This window comes from Pseudopodoces humilis, chromosome 5 (genome assembly GCF_049639895.1).
Source record: "Pseudopodoces humilis isolate 2021_Gansu_Grassland_sample_001 chromosome 5, ASM4963989v1, whole genome shotgun sequence".
NCBI lineage: Eukaryota > Metazoa > Chordata > Aves > Passeriformes > Paridae > Pseudopodoces > Pseudopodoces humilis.
In genome coordinates this window covers 33,819,845-33,834,930 of record NC_142204.1, presented here as the reverse complement: position 1 = coordinate 33,834,930, position 15,086 = coordinate 33,819,845, and the positions used below count along the sequence as shown (strand labels likewise).

General features: G+C 42.8%; 1 protein-coding gene across 1 annotated transcript in view; it reads left to right on the top strand.

Annotated features, from left to right (window-relative positions):
- The first annotated feature begins 3,700 nt into the window (after positions 1–3,700).
- Positions 3,701–15,086, top strand: part of TMTC2 (transmembrane O-mannosyltransferase targeting cadherins 2) — a 233,768-nt gene continuing 222,382 nt past the window's right edge. Inside the window, exon 1 of the mRNA XM_005519400.3 lies at positions 3,701–4,028. Within this exon, the coding sequence (XP_005519457.1) occupies positions 3,946–4,028 (83 nt within the window). The 5' untranslated portion in view covers positions 3,701–3,945. The remainder of the gene's footprint in view (positions 4,029–15,086) is intronic.

Genomic DNA, 15,086 nt, shown 5'->3' with positions numbered 1-15,086 from the left:
TCTCTCTCTCTAGCTCTGCAGCAATACTCTAGCTCCACTGACTGATCTAAAGTAGGAACTGGTGCCTCCCAGAAATGTACATCCTTAGGAAATGTGTTCAGTTAAAATCTCTTCCAAGGACTGATGGAAGTCCTGTGTGTGCTTGTTTTTCCTGCATCTTTTTACTTTTTATGGTCATATTTGATAAAGATTTCAATGAAATTTTACAGTTTTGGAGTTGCAACTAATTTTTACTTTGTCATTGCTGATATTATTATTATCATAACACTAAAAAAGAAAAAAAGCAAGCAATTTCTTAGAGAACGCAGAAATACTGGTGTCTTTGAAGATTAACATGATCTTGTTAGCATGAAAGGAAAACAACAGCTTGGATCCTAGTCCACAGAATCCAACAGCTTTACCTCTATGGATCAGTCAGTAATTGTGAAAGCAGCACTTTGCTAGAGCATTCTCCCCTACTCCTCTTTCTCCACTTTTGATCAAGTAAAATCACTTTTTCCTTCCTTAGATAACACCAGTTTATTCTTGACTACATGGGTGTTTCAAAATGCACCAAAGTTTACATTTCTGAGGTCCACCATCTTCGGGTGTCATTTGGATTGTTCAAAATTAGGCACAGTATGTTATGACATTTCTTTGATGGCATCTGAGCATAAGAACTGTCAAAAAAATTAAAAATACCACTTAATTATTCCTATAGTAACATTTAATATCTAGTTACCTTATTCTAATCAAAACCCCAGCAGCTCTCCAGAGATTAGCCTTTCTCTTCTCAGATGCTTTAAGGAAGCTGGCACAAATATTTTTTACAAGCTCCATCAAATGAACCCAGTGTATAGAAATTGAAGTGTCTAATCTAATCTGTTGAGGGATCTGTACCACATGCATTACCCTGACATTTAAGGTCTCATAGTCAGTGACCGGTTAACCAAATCTGTCACTGTGACAGACATGTATTTCTACATGCTGTGCCACAACTTAATCTTTCAGGCACCATTTAGGTGGAATATCTTCTAACACAGTGACTCAGAGTCCATAATGTCTTTAATGAAAAAAATTCACAGCTGGTATTAAAACAGATAATTTTGATTGTTGTATTTATAATAAAGCAAAACAAAGTGAATTTATCTACTAAGCTCTACACAGTAGATGAGCTGTTAGACTATGGAACTCCAGTTCTCTTTACAATTACTGTTGTTGTTATTATTATGTGTTATTACAGCCCTACACCTCCTCTCTCTTCCCTGGCATCACAGCCTGTGACTTTCTGGAGGTGAAGACAGTTTTTGAAATGTCTGCTTAGTGACAGATCTGAACTTCCAAATTAGCTCTTCTGACACCTTGTGGTTCCTGTACATCACATTGTAAATCTGCTATGAGTCAGAATGTTGTCTGATATCTCTCAATGATACTGTAAAATATAGTGTTCATAACTACATGCATCTAATACTTTTAACTAACTTTAAGAAGAAAAGGAATTCTTTTAACATGATTTGATTTCTACCCTCTTGTTTTCTTTTGTGGTGTTGTTTAACAGGGTCAATAATTTTTATGTTCAATTTGTCTCCAGTTTTCTGCACTGGCTCTTTCTGGCTGCTGTCCCTGGCATGGCCCAGCTTGTGGCCCAGAGCTGACAGGTGGGGTGGTGCATGCACATGTTGCCATCTATACCTTTCTACAAAGCAAGTTATCTCCACTGGAGACAGCTCTTGCCATTGGAAGGAAACTTGTCCTTTGTTTATACAGAGAAATGTCTCCACAAGACACAGACTTTGTGGATTCTTGTAGTGCAGCTAAATCTACTTGGACAGGCTGATTCCAGTCACCCTGGAGCACTTGGGATGTCCTGGGGAACAGGTACTCTCTACACAGTCTGCACATTTCATCCCACCCATTCTTGACATTTGCTTTTATTAGACAGTGCCTGGCTTTGTTAAGCTTCTTTTTCCTGAAGGATCTATTTTGTTTCTAAAGCTTTTCTGCCAGACTTCATCTACCCCTATCAGTAGTCCTACCTCTTTGAAGAAAAAATACATATGCTTTTGATGGATAACAAGAGGCTTCTGCCACTATGACTCAGCAGCAATTATACTGCTTTTTATGCAGAGTTTATTAGGATGTTCCAAAGAAGGAGCTGTACAAACCTAGTGCATGAATTCAGCAATTCCACTGCAGCAAGAAAGACTAAGTTGTGATGACTGGGATCTTGGCAGTAGGTCCAGAAGCATATTGAGAATTGGTGTTTGAAAGGAGGGATCATAGGTCTTCTGACAAAGAATACCAACTCTTTAAAACCTAGGTTACTATGTTCAGTGCTTCAGGCTGGAAAGTTTAATGCCAGATCAATGTAATCTGCTAATGGGTTCAATAAGGCCCCTCAAAGCTTTAATATTCTGAAAAAAATGCCACCCTCCCCCCATGTCTGCAATTACTGCCACTGCTGGTGATAACACACTCCCTGAATCTAAATAGAAGCAGCTGAGATGTTTGCAACTCTCAGGGCAGACTTCTCAGGAGCACTTTAAACATTGCTTGAAAAGAGGTCTTAATGCACTTCGTATATTTAGAGGTTGCAAAGAACAGCATTAAAAAAAATCACATAGGAGAGAAAGAAAACTTGTTTAAAGCTCCCCAATTTATTAGACACAGCTTGATGAACAGTCTCCCATTCTTCTGGGACAGCATGATGTGCCACTTGATGGAAATCATGAGGAAAGAGTTACATAAAAGGGCTGGCTAGCAGGGAAAGGAGGCAACGTTTTAAAAAACTCTCTATAAAAAAGAAATAATCAGCTTGATGGACCCAAATCCTTTCCATAACTTCATGCCTCTATATCCCATGAATTCTGGAGGACGGTTTCAGTGCCTTATTTTCCACAGCTGTCTTTCCTTTCCAGTCTATTTACCTGTTCTAGTCAAAGTGCACACCTCTGGCTATACCCACCCCTCCTCTCCTCTGGTGGGCAGCAGTTGTGGGGCTGTCCTGAGGCAGCACCAGCTTGCAGCACTCCTTACCTTGGGGTGTGTTTGTTTCCGACACTCTCTGCCAAGTTTCAGTAATTTTGCTTAACTGTAAGCAAAGCTAAGAGCTCCCTATGGATGTTCACACTGATAGAGGGAAACAGCAGGCTGTGGGCAAAGCGTGGAGCCCCCTGGCATCCCATCTCCAATAGAGGTACGGCCCTTCTCTTTCCTACTGATCGGACCTATTCAGCAGGGCTGAATAAAAATTTAAAAAAAAGGGGGAAAAAGGGGAACAGGAAAACAAGGAAAAGAAAGACGGGAAAAGGAAGAAAAGAGGAACAGAGAAAAAGGGAAAAGAAAGGGAGAAGCCGAAAAGAGAATGAAATAGAAAAATGGGAAAAGGAGAAAATGGGAAGGAAAACAAGCCGTGACTGTGCCCAGCTGGCAGCGGGACACCGCGAACCCACGGCCCAGCCCGTGCCGCCGGTGCCGGAACGGGCGCGGGGCCGCCTCAGCCGCCGGCGCGCGGGGCGGGGCGGGGCGCGGGGCGGGTGCGGAGGGGCGGCGCGGGGCGGGCCCGCGCGCAGGCGCGGTGGGGGCCCGGGGCGCCCCCCGCGGGCGCCCCCAGAGCCTCGGCGGCAGCGCCCGGCTCGGCAGTGAGGGGGGCGCGGGCCGGGAACGGAGCTGCGGTAGCGCCGGGGCGCTGCGGGAGGAAGGCGGGAGTCGGAGGCGCGCCCCGCTCCGCTGAGCCCCGCTCCGCTGAGCCCAGCTGCGCTCTCGCCGCCGATCGCTCCGCTGCCATGGGGTAGGAGCGGCGGAGCGGGGGACGCCGTCAGGCTGTGGCCGCCGGCGGAGCGCGGAGCGGCGCCCCGCGGTGCCGGGGAGCACGAGGGGCAGGCGCGGCGGGGCTGGCGCGGGAGGTCGGGCAGGGCAGGGGGCTGCCCCGGTGCAAGAGCGGCAGCGGCGGTGGCAGGCGGAGAGATGATCGCGGAGTTGTTGAGCAGCGCCCTGGGGCTCGCCCTGTACCTCAACACCCTGAGCGCCGACTTCTGCTACGATGACAGGTAGGGCGGGCAGCGGCGGGGCTGGGCGGGCGGGGGTTGCTCACCTGTCGGGAGCGGAGCTTCGGCCGCCCCACTCCTGGTGCCCGGGGCGGCGCCGGAGGGTCCCGGTGGCTGCGGAGCTCCGGGTGGCCGCGGCGGCATCCTTCGCTCCCGGGGCTCTGACAGATCGGACTCGGTTCTCTCCAGGTCCATGCAGCGGGAGGGGACCCGCCGTTCCAAGTTGGCGTGTCCTGGGCTGGTCCCTCGTGCGCGGTGTCAGCGGGGTGCCCGGCCGCCTCCCGTCCCGTCCCGTCCCCCCGCTCCGCCGGGACCGAGCGCCCACGGGAAGTTGCCGTCGCTGCCGGGCTGCGCTGGGCGGCCCCGGGGAGCGGAGCCCCGCCGGCCGAGAGCGACGCTGGGCTGGTTTGGGCTGCCCACCTGCTCGTCTCCTGGCCGTACCTGCGCGCCGGAGCTGCGGAAAGCTGCTGCTCCTAGTCGGGGGAAATTCCGATTTGTACCTTTTCCGGTGGCTTAATCTGATGGCATATAAAACAGATGCATAATTATAATGTATTATTAGGGAGAACAGCACGCCTGGCTAAACTTATTAACCGTCCTGGGGTGATTCATGCTCCATTGGAATTAAGCCATCCAAAAAGTGAGCCGGGATTGACTTTGACAGCGTTTCATCAGCCTCTCTCCTCTGTGGCCAGAGGCCGTCTGCCCCGGGGGTGTCTGGGTGGGGGGCTCCGGCGGGCCCGTCCCGTCCCGGCGGCGCGGCTGGAATGCTGCGGGAGCCGGCAGCTGGCCACGCGTGCGGGGCTGCCGGTGCGGGAGGGAGCGAGGAGTGCCCCTGGGAGCGTGTGTGAGCGGAGGGTCTTACGGCGCGACTCGGGTTAGCGGTGCCAGCGAACTCCCTGAGCGGCTGTCAGGCAGGGTTGGTGCCTTGGAGGCTTTGGTGCGAGAGGAGGAAACGCGAGGAAGCACGGCGAGGTGGGATGAGGGGTGTGCCTGATCAGAAAGACGTTTGCTGGATGAGTTGAACTTCCCGGGGCGCTGATGGGATGCGAAAGGGTCAGATGTGTGTTTGATGGGATGCGAAAGGGTCAGATGTGTGTTTGATTAGGCATTTGCCTTGGAAAATAACCTGCCTGTCCTGCAGTAATTAGTTACTAAACTTGGAATTTTTCTCCCTTAAGCAGTATTACAGTGCACCTGCCGTGTTTAAGATCTGTCACCGCTTCCAGAATACTCCCCCCTGTTTTCAAGGCTTGCTACTATTAAACCTATTATACTGGAAGCAAATGCCAAGTGTTAGTCCTGGTATGGGTCTCTGGCTAGGAACAGTTGGCTGCAGAATGTGGCAATTCAGGCTTCAGCCCTCCAGGTCATTTGCATGTACTTGAAGCCTTGCGAGCAATTAAGTGGTTTTAGGTTTCTATGAGTCTTCCAGTTTCCTACAGTGATTTTTCTTAAACCTATTTTAGAGTTTTGAAGCTTCATTCATAAACAATAAAAGAGAAAAGTCTGCTGTTGCCCTGAAATGTCAGGTCTGAGTTGGATCAATAGGAAGTAGTGAATATTTTCATACAGTGATGCTATTTTAAACCCGCTTATTATAGTTAAGAACTGCAGAAGTTGTGGAATATTTACATAACCCTACATAGCATATATTGCAATGTTTGGGCAAAACTGTCTTGTTTAAGCACAGGCTTAAAAGCCTGTCCTGCAGGCCAGTTCAAATTTACTAGGCATGGAAAGCAGTATGAAGTACTTTCTGGTGCTGTCGATGTGGAGGTCAAAGTTACTCTTGGTCTTGCCTGAGTGTTTTAATGCAGTCAGAAAAAAAGTAGTATTTGAGTGTCATCTCTGAAAGTGTGGAAAAGATAATCACACACTGATTTTGCTAGCAGTAATCCCACACTGTTTAAAAGGTGTTCTAAAAGACTGCTTTGTTCATGTGTTTACCTCCTAACTAAATAAAGTACTTCTCATCATTGTAGCTAAGATTCAAGCATTGGCTAGAGTGTTCTGAAAGCGAGTTAATGGCATATCTGTATGCGGGGTCATCTAATTAGGATGTTTTTCAATTGCAGCACCGGAAGGGACAAGGCAGAAAGGGCTGTTTAGTGCTAGTAACTGTTGAGCTTGAAAGGGTTATCTATTCAAAGAGGCAGGCTCTCAGACCCCAAGTATTCTTTCAGCTGCAATCACAGAGTCTTGCTGCCCCGCAGGAGCCAGCTTGAAATGTAACAGTAGAAAAGGAGGTCGATGCTGGAGCTGCAGGACACAGCCCTCCATGTATGAGATGGATCATGCTACTAACTTGAACTGAACCAAGATTGTGCATTTAAGCTGGGAACCAGCTTAAATTAAGCAATGTCTTGTTTCAGGAGGGCAGCATATTGCCATTTTTTTTTCTAGTTCCCTTGCTATTATATTGAAATTACATCACACTGTTCTCTTTTTAATATAGTGATCAAACTTAACACATAAAGGGTGTCTGTAATTGCTTTCAGTATTTTTTTTATGTAGGTTGGGCAAGATTAAGTGGTACCATAAAACTTCTTATAGGAAAATCAATTTTCCAATGGTAAGATGTAATATTTTAGCAGCAGCAAGGCACCAAACTAAAGACTGTATGGACAGTGATATAACAAACTTGCTTGTAGTCTGGGCTTTGACTCTGTATCAAAGGATTCAATATTTTGTTCCCCACCCTTCACCCACTTTAGCTGAAATAGCATGAATTTTAAGCCTGAGGAAATGTACGTGTTCTTTTTGTCATTAGTCTGCCTAAACTTGTTTCTTTCAGGCTAAGCAGATAGATTCCACATCATCAGTGCAATCCTGATATTTTGAGCCGTTGATTTATTGATTACTTTGAATGAAAGTGTCACTTGTCAGTTTCTAAACACAAGAGCCAGTGTTGTTGGATTTTTTTTTTGTTCTGTAGATGTAGACCTAGAAAACACATGCTTTTGCCACCCTTGTCCCTTCCACTGTAATTCTTACAGACAGCTGTGATATTTCCTACTTATGTGTGTAGATTATTACTGAGAGTTTGACCTCCCCAGCTCAAAACCTTCTTGTTCAGCTAGGAGCAAATAGATGTATTTTCTGCCTCTTTTTACGTATTTATTTGAAACTGAATGTGGCATGTAGTAACCCAAAACAAGAGATTAATGAAGATAGAGGGGGGAAAAATATTTAATGCCACAGTAGCTCACATTGCTTGTTAATAAAGGTTGATTTATTGTTAAGCAAAATCATCTTGAAACTGGTAACAGGGTAGAAAGAAATGCAATTTCCATTCCTGCAGATGTGTTTAAGATCTTGCTCGTTGCACCGTGTTGTGTCCAGCTTCTTGCCAGATTAAGGGGAGGACTAATCTCTGCACACACAGTTAGTGTTTCATGCTAGTATCTAACAGTATTACAGGAGGGAGACCCATTGCTGCAATTAGGCTTACACATAGGCATGACTATTTTTGCCTGCCCACCTGACAATTTGACCCGCAGGCACCTTACACTGACGCTGTCATCCTTCATGTGACCTGTGCTGACTAAGACAGGTGGCTGTCAGTTTGTAGCTGGGGTGGGGAAGATTTAGTGCCTATCCAAGGTCATGCATTGCTACAGTGAACAGCGCAAAAGCAACTCATCTATTAAGGTGGTCCTTTCTTCTAAATCTCAGATGAAAGGCATAATTTAGGGACAGTATGGTAGGAAGCTTTTACCTTGAGTGATGTATTGTCTCAGTGACACGTTGTCAAAATTGTTGTTCTGGAAAATGTATACAGATTTGTCTGTATTTCTTCCATGAAATTTGGTAGGACAGACCAACTTTCTCTAGGTTATGCTGCATTTTATTTAGCAGGCCTGAATGGGGCAGCCTTGCTGGTGGTAGAAATATCCATCAGCCCTGTTTCAAAGTCCCTGGGCAACATTCCAGACTACGCTGAAAAAATCCTGTTAAATGTTTTCACCCTGTAGTGTCAGACTTGCATCATTTTAAAAGAGGCCGAGCCCATACACATTTGACAGTACTTCTGTTGGGTCTGCCACATGAGATTTAATCCAGCAAGTGACCCAAATACGTGCACTAGAAGAACAAGTGTAAGTGCACTGGGGAAAATTACTTGCCATCTGTCTCCTTGTTGTGTGCGTATATTTGATTATTAATTTATGTTTGTGATTTTATGGCCCCTTTTTGTTGTCTTCTCAATTTTTCAGCTCCAAGTACACCTCTCCAGTAGCTTTTAGTAGCTCCAGTTGATAGGTAAATCTTCTGAATTCCAGGAGTGAGGTTGGTGATGGGGAAACAGGGACTTGTGTGCTTTCTCTTTAGTGTTTTCCCTTTGTCCCCTCTGTTCCACCTTCTGCATGCTAATTTCAAACCACCATAAGGATAATTTTTATATGAAACAGGAGGTTTTACATATTCATAAAGGAGTAAGGGTAACTTGGAGAAGATGCTTAAGTAAGTTAGGCTGTGTAGTAAAGGTTTATAGTTGAGTTTGTGTTGTAGCTGAGTATTAACCAAGTGAACCAGTAACTGATTTTCTAATGGGATGAACCTGGCACAATAATATTCTGTTAATACCAGTTCTTTTTTAAATGCTGAACATAACCTAAATATGTATTTGGCTTTTGATTTAAAAATGGTTTCTGCATAAAAAAATATGTTGAATGAAACACTTTGATCCAAATGTGAATTTGTAGTTTCATCAAGATATTGGTGGGTGGTTTGTTTTGTTTGTTGGTTTTCTTTTTCCATTTGAGATGCTGTAATATAGGGATTTTAGAAAGCAAAAAAGAAATTATGTCCCCACTGGCTTTATTTTAAGATTCTTGTTGCATATGTAGCACTAACATAAAGCATGTCACTTCTGGTAGCTGGTTCAGAGAATAAATTCATGCCTGTTAGTAGACAGAGAGTCTCTCTGAGTCACTGACGGGATGCGCCTCATCTGCAGGAAGTTCTTCCAGCACACAATGGAGTTACAAATTTGAATGATCAACTTTCTCCAACATCTCCCATATGTATTCCAGCTGCACTTCTGAATCCTTTAAGTTTGCCAGAGCGAAAGTTGCTGAAAGGCTCAGAAGTATCTCAACTCAATTTGTTAACCATCTGATAGCTGCAAGAGTGATGAATTAGAGCTCCTTTGCTTCTCTCATCTGGAAGTTTGCCCTTCCCTTGTTGTTTGCTGTGAGTTTTTTGGTTTTTTGTTTTTTTTTTTTTGTTTTTGTGAAGTTGACTGAATCGGACTTTGCTGTTTGTTTATGGAGTTTCTTTATATTTGAATATTTGATGCTGAAACTGATGCAAGACTGCTGGCAACCTGTGGTGAGAATTGCTCCAAGAACAAAGCTGAAGAAACAGACTAAATCTGAAGGCAGAGATGCTTAGTGTTATTGTTTCTAATGTAAAGGTGAATCTGTTCTTTGGGCCAGTGTTTTACGTTAGATTTTAAAAAAAAATTATGTCTAAATATTTTATAGGCTGTACTCAGATTTTGGGATAACTGTTTTTTGGAAAAGAAACCTTTTTAAAATGCCCATTTCCTTTTGTGTTCTTTTAACCCAAATTTTTGTCTGAAATGGTTGTTTGAAAGGAGGAAGCATTTAATCTGGAGATCTGAACCTTCTGCTGAAAGTTTTAAAATAAATTTTGGAATTTTTGTCTCTTGATTGTGTAAGTCTGTTGTTTGCCTTAGGGTTTGGCAACCTTTGACTCCTTCTGCTTTCCCACTTGAGGTGACTGATCATATGAATTCTCCTTTATAATCCTTTAGAGTGGGAGCTTGCTCTGTGGGCAGGTTGTTTAAGTCAGGATGGCAGTAGGATTTCATTTCACGTCTACGAGATCAGGTTCTTATCCTGTCTCAGGATGGTCATCCAGACTTAAGATGTGTGATTTTTTTTTTTGTGCAGACAGTCCCTCCCTAGTAGGAGGGTATAAATTTTGCAATTTGTTTCCCAGTTTCACCCTCTGTGGAGCTCCATATTAAACCGTTTTCCCCCAAAAGCTAGCCTGAAGGTGAATGAAACTCGAAGAGTCAGAGGAAAGTGTTTCTTTGGAATGGCATCCTAAATATTACTTAACATGTCAACACTACTGCTCAGTTTGTTACTTCAGGACAGCTGAAATATTTTGTGGACCTGTGAATGGCTTATGACAGACATCTCCAAAGGCAGTGATATGCACTTGGCTCTGTCTACACATGGTGCTTCAGGCTAGCACAGGGTTGCTGCTGTTTGTGTATGACAGCTGATTGTGAAACAAAGGAACAAGCTGGATCATTGGGGCAGCAGCCAAGGATCAAGTAATCTATCAATCTCTGTTTTACTTCAAGGAAAAAGAAAATTGATAAATCAAACTGTTTGAAGCAGATAAGATTTTGTGACCCTGCCTCTGTAACTGGGGAAGGTTCATCGGTGATGCTTCACTGGCCATTCCTGGCCTCGTTAAGCTTTGAGAGGCAGAAAAAGTAAAAGTGGCTTCCTTGAATACTAATCCTTGTGTTCCCTAGGACACTGTGAATTACTGTTAGCCTTCATTGTCCTAGTGGCTTCATGAGGAAATTTTTCAAGAATAGTGGCAGGTTTCAGTTGGAGGTAAATAGTACTTGTTTACTATCTTCATGTCCCTTATTTCCATTACTTCTTCATCTATTTAATTACTTCTTGTTTTATTGGAAATATTATGGTTTCAGCATAAGATTTTTTTGTCTTTTATATCTTAATTTTTTTTTTTTTTTTTTTTTGTCCCATGGTTTATTCAAGTGGCACATATTGATGCTTCAAAAACTGTTAAGAATCAGTGTAATCTGTAAAAACACTGTGGGTGTATATACTACCATTATATTAAATAGCAGAATTCAGTTGTATGCTAAAATTTGAGACCATGCCTTTTGTGGCATCTTTCTTCCAGCAGAGAGCTGGACAGGTTTGCTATTAGTCTGCTACAAAGGCTCCGTAATATATTCATGGGGGTCACTGTTGACTGCCTCAGATCATTTCCTTCTCTCCAGGATTTAAGCACATTGGCCTCAGCAGCATTCCCAGTCCCAGCTGGCCTGGGAAGCCAGAGACTGACAGATTATTGAATGTGGATTTTCTATATGATGGTACAAACCATTGTTTCTAGATGACTGGACTGGTCTGTGGAATCCCTTATTATTCACCAGCTTGTCACTAGACCCTAAAAGCCCTGCCCTGACCTCTGACCTGGGTTTCAAGGGAGGGCAGGTTTTTCTGAATTTAGCATCCTGTGTGCAGGATGGGTGTTTCTGAATTTAGTGTTACTCTAGGCCATTTTGCTAATGAGAGGATTGTAAGATTTTTAGCTCCTACATGTTTTATTCGGTTAGTCCAATTCGCATTCAGGGGAACAACGCAGTAATTGGTAGCAGAACTATTGCTGTGAAGTCCCTGCCAGTGCCTGGATGCTATTTTCATGCAGCTTGGTAATTTGCGTACTTAAATCCTAAAAAAGGATTTGAACTCTTGAAACAGGGTCACTGTTTAGTGACCAAAATTGTCATGGAAACAAACCCACTCAACGGCAGCCAATGCCCTTCCTAGATCTCTGTCCAGTGTTCTCACCTCTGTGGCTTTTTACATATAGCAATTAATAATTGGAAGCTGCGCCCAGGAACCAGACTCCAGTGTGTGCCTTCCACATCATTGTAGTAGAATGACCTGTCCCCAGTGCTTAGGTGGGAAACCAGTCTCTGGACACTTTCAAATACCTAACTAAAAGATACACAAGTGCTTATCTGCAGCCCCAGCTCGGAGATCACATTTCATTTTTGTACATAGTGTTTCCAGTTGCTTGGCTGCCTGCTCTAAGTGTAACTTCAGTTAACTGCTTGTCTAAGGTTTTTCTGTCCCTCAGATACAAGGGAATGTAGTTCAAAGTTGTATGGCTCTCTGTGAATCAGGTACTTTTATTTAGGAGGTGGTGCCTGGCTAAGTGTATGGGCTTCCAGTGTCATGATGCATCAGGAGTGCCTTTGCAGCATCCAGCCTCCATTCTTGCAATTTCTGTGCAGGAATATTTCTCAGTTGATGCTTTTTAAAATAGCTTTTATGTTTTCTCAGCAACTATTGAAGTTGGTAATGTTTATTTACTTTGGTACTAAAAGAGCCAGCATGGAGTTCCAGTGTATGAATAAAGCATTAAGAAATACAATTCCACTGAAAATAGTTTCCTAAAGTTGATGTTTGGAGCAGTTTTAAGGTGACATAATTACTTAGCAGGGAGGAGGAAAAACTCCTGAGTCACTGGATGTTGTTAATTATAAGGATATTTAAGAATTAAGGAAAATAAAAATCTGTCTGTAGATAGGGGTCTGCTAAGGCCTTTATTGTGGAATATCATGGTTAAAACCAAGCCTTGAAATCCAGCCAACCAGCATGAAACTGTTTGCTTTTATCAAAGAGCCCCTTGGTATGTCTTCTTCCAGATTCCAACAGGAGATGAATGACTTCAGGAGGAAATCAGCTTGTGTGTAGAAAAAATTTGGTGTGTTGAGGTTGCTTCTAGAAGGTAGGCAGTGGAGGTCTGTCCCATTGTCATTTAAATTGTAAATATTCAGTGTGTGGCTGGTTTTGGAACCATGAATGTTGTGGTAATTCCTGTGCCTGCATTTTACCTCAGGGTGTTTCCCAGAGGTGTTTTGTATCATGCTTAGGGTTCAACCTGCTCTGAGTGAGGTTGTGAGTCATCGAGTTGAAGTTCTTTACTATATTAATGCCTATACACCAGACAGGCTCTTAGTAGGCACTTTGCATTGAAACATGCAATTCATTGGATTATAAAGTAGTAACCAACATCTTGGAGGCAAACTGGGGAGAACTGGAATTCTTAATTGAGGATAATTTCATTTTTTTTTGTAACTAACTGATTTGTCTCAGGTCTCTCATGTGAAATCTTGAAGTGGGAATTAGTTTTAAAAGTCTGCCACTTCTGTGACTTTAACTTTGGTTTCTCAAAGTACTTTGTGTATGTGTATAGTTTGATATTGTTTTCAGAGTGTGTTTTCAGTGGTGGACATTTGAAAAGACATGGGAGGCTCTTGCTGCCCAGTGTGCAAAGCAGCACATTAAATAATACACTTGAAAATCTTCCTTTTGAAGCACCCAATGCCTGTGCCTTTATGAGCTGTTTAGTAATTTCTCCTCTGCAGACTGATCCTGTTGGTGTTTTTAGTCTTTGTGATATTGTAGCACTTTGGAAACATTGGAAACCAAAATATTCTTGGTTTCATTTCACAGCCTGTCAACTTTCCTGGGTCAGAATCAGTTATGTTTGGCTGGCTCCTTTGTTTGAGGGGACTTGTATTGGACGACTTTGAGAAGAGGATTAGGTCCAGTTGGAAATTTAGATGAGATGCCTGCAGTTCTGGCCATTAGGGTAACTTTCCTTAGTTCCCCATTTCCAAGTAACACTGCGGATTTCCCTTACTGGAGTAGAAGGAGCCCGTATTGTGTCGAGTGTGACTCTGTGGGTGGAACTTGCAGCTGTTGTTCTGTAGGTTATGAACCTTCTGCTCTATACTCTTTTTTTCCTACTTCATATGCTTTTTAAAAATAGTTTTTTTTCTTTAAAAAAAAAAATAGAAGCAACGCTCTGTGTGTGCCTTGTTTTATCCTCTCATTTCCAACAGTTATGTGACAGTGAAGGTGCTGTCATACTTCTTTTGTATTTGATACTGTATTTATTTGATATAACTCCCTAGTGTGGCAACAGTATTGATTGTTTTAATATTTTAATAAGAAGATGAAGAAATTAGACTCACATTTGAGGCAAGGTCTTAACAAGCCTAATTTTGTGTGTTTTATATTGGCACTCTAGATACCACTAAAATGATATTTATATCCTGGATTAAGCCTCTCTGTATTGGCCCATCTGACCTTTTTGGTGTCAGTATTTAGTTGGTGAATCATCTTGGAGAACCATCTCTCTGAAATAAATGAGTTGGTGAATCATTTAATTGGGGAATCGTCTCTCTGAAATAATTTCTGATTTGGAAGTTTGGTTCATGAGTCTCTAGCAACGTTGCTCCCATTCTGCTATCCTTTCTTTGGCTTTCCAGGCCTTCTTCCAGCTCCCTTGCCAAAAGAAACACTGTTTGTGGGAAGATACTTCTAGGTATGGTATGCTCCTATCTATTTCCCTACTGCAAAATCTTGAATTTTAACAAGAATTTCCTTGTAATAAATTCCAAGAATTTTCAGTATATGTGTTTCATTTTCTTTGAACAGTTTCAGTAGTACTTGAGGAAACTTTTAAAGGTCATTTTTTCTGTGAGGGTTGTTTTGTTGTTTTGTTTTTTGGTTTTTTTTAAGAAAAGACGGTTGCTCTGGAAAATTCAATATTAGTTGGAGAAAAAGGGTTTCCTGTTTCTAACCAATTATTTGTAATTAAACTTCTGATGTCTTACATTTTTATAATTAAAGGAGAAGAAAACTTAGGCTTTTTAAATCACTTTGATCTGAATTAAGGTTCCAGTGCCAAAAAAATAATTTAAATGCTGCATGGCTGTATAAATAAAGCCTGCTGAAAGAATAAGTACTAAGAGCATAATGAAAAAATTTAATCGAATGGCATTTTTGTGTCTAGCAGCTCTTATTTTGTAGAACAGTTCTTTATAGCTTCTTTGTAACACCAGTGTACTTTAATAAATTTTCTATTTTTGTGAAAAGATGTAGTTATATGTTCTATTCCATTTCACAGTACATTACTCATCTCTTGCATGTAAATCACTTGGCTTGTTAAAAATGTTAGTGTTTCTCTTTAATAAACATCACGCTTCTAGAGAGTTCTCAAAATATACTTTTATCCAGAGGATGAAATATTCCCTTAAGGACAGGGAAAGGTCACAGAGTAAATGGTTCCTTGGTTGTTGTGCTCATGGTAAAAAAACCAAGCCCAAGCTGGATCTTCTGGAGTTCTGTCTGCGCTGCTGTTTGCTGCCAGGCACGTTCCTGCTCTGCCTGGCTGTTGAAAGCAGCTCCTGCTGTGGAGATTGTTGTGGTGATGTGCCTTATGGAGTATGGCTGGCAG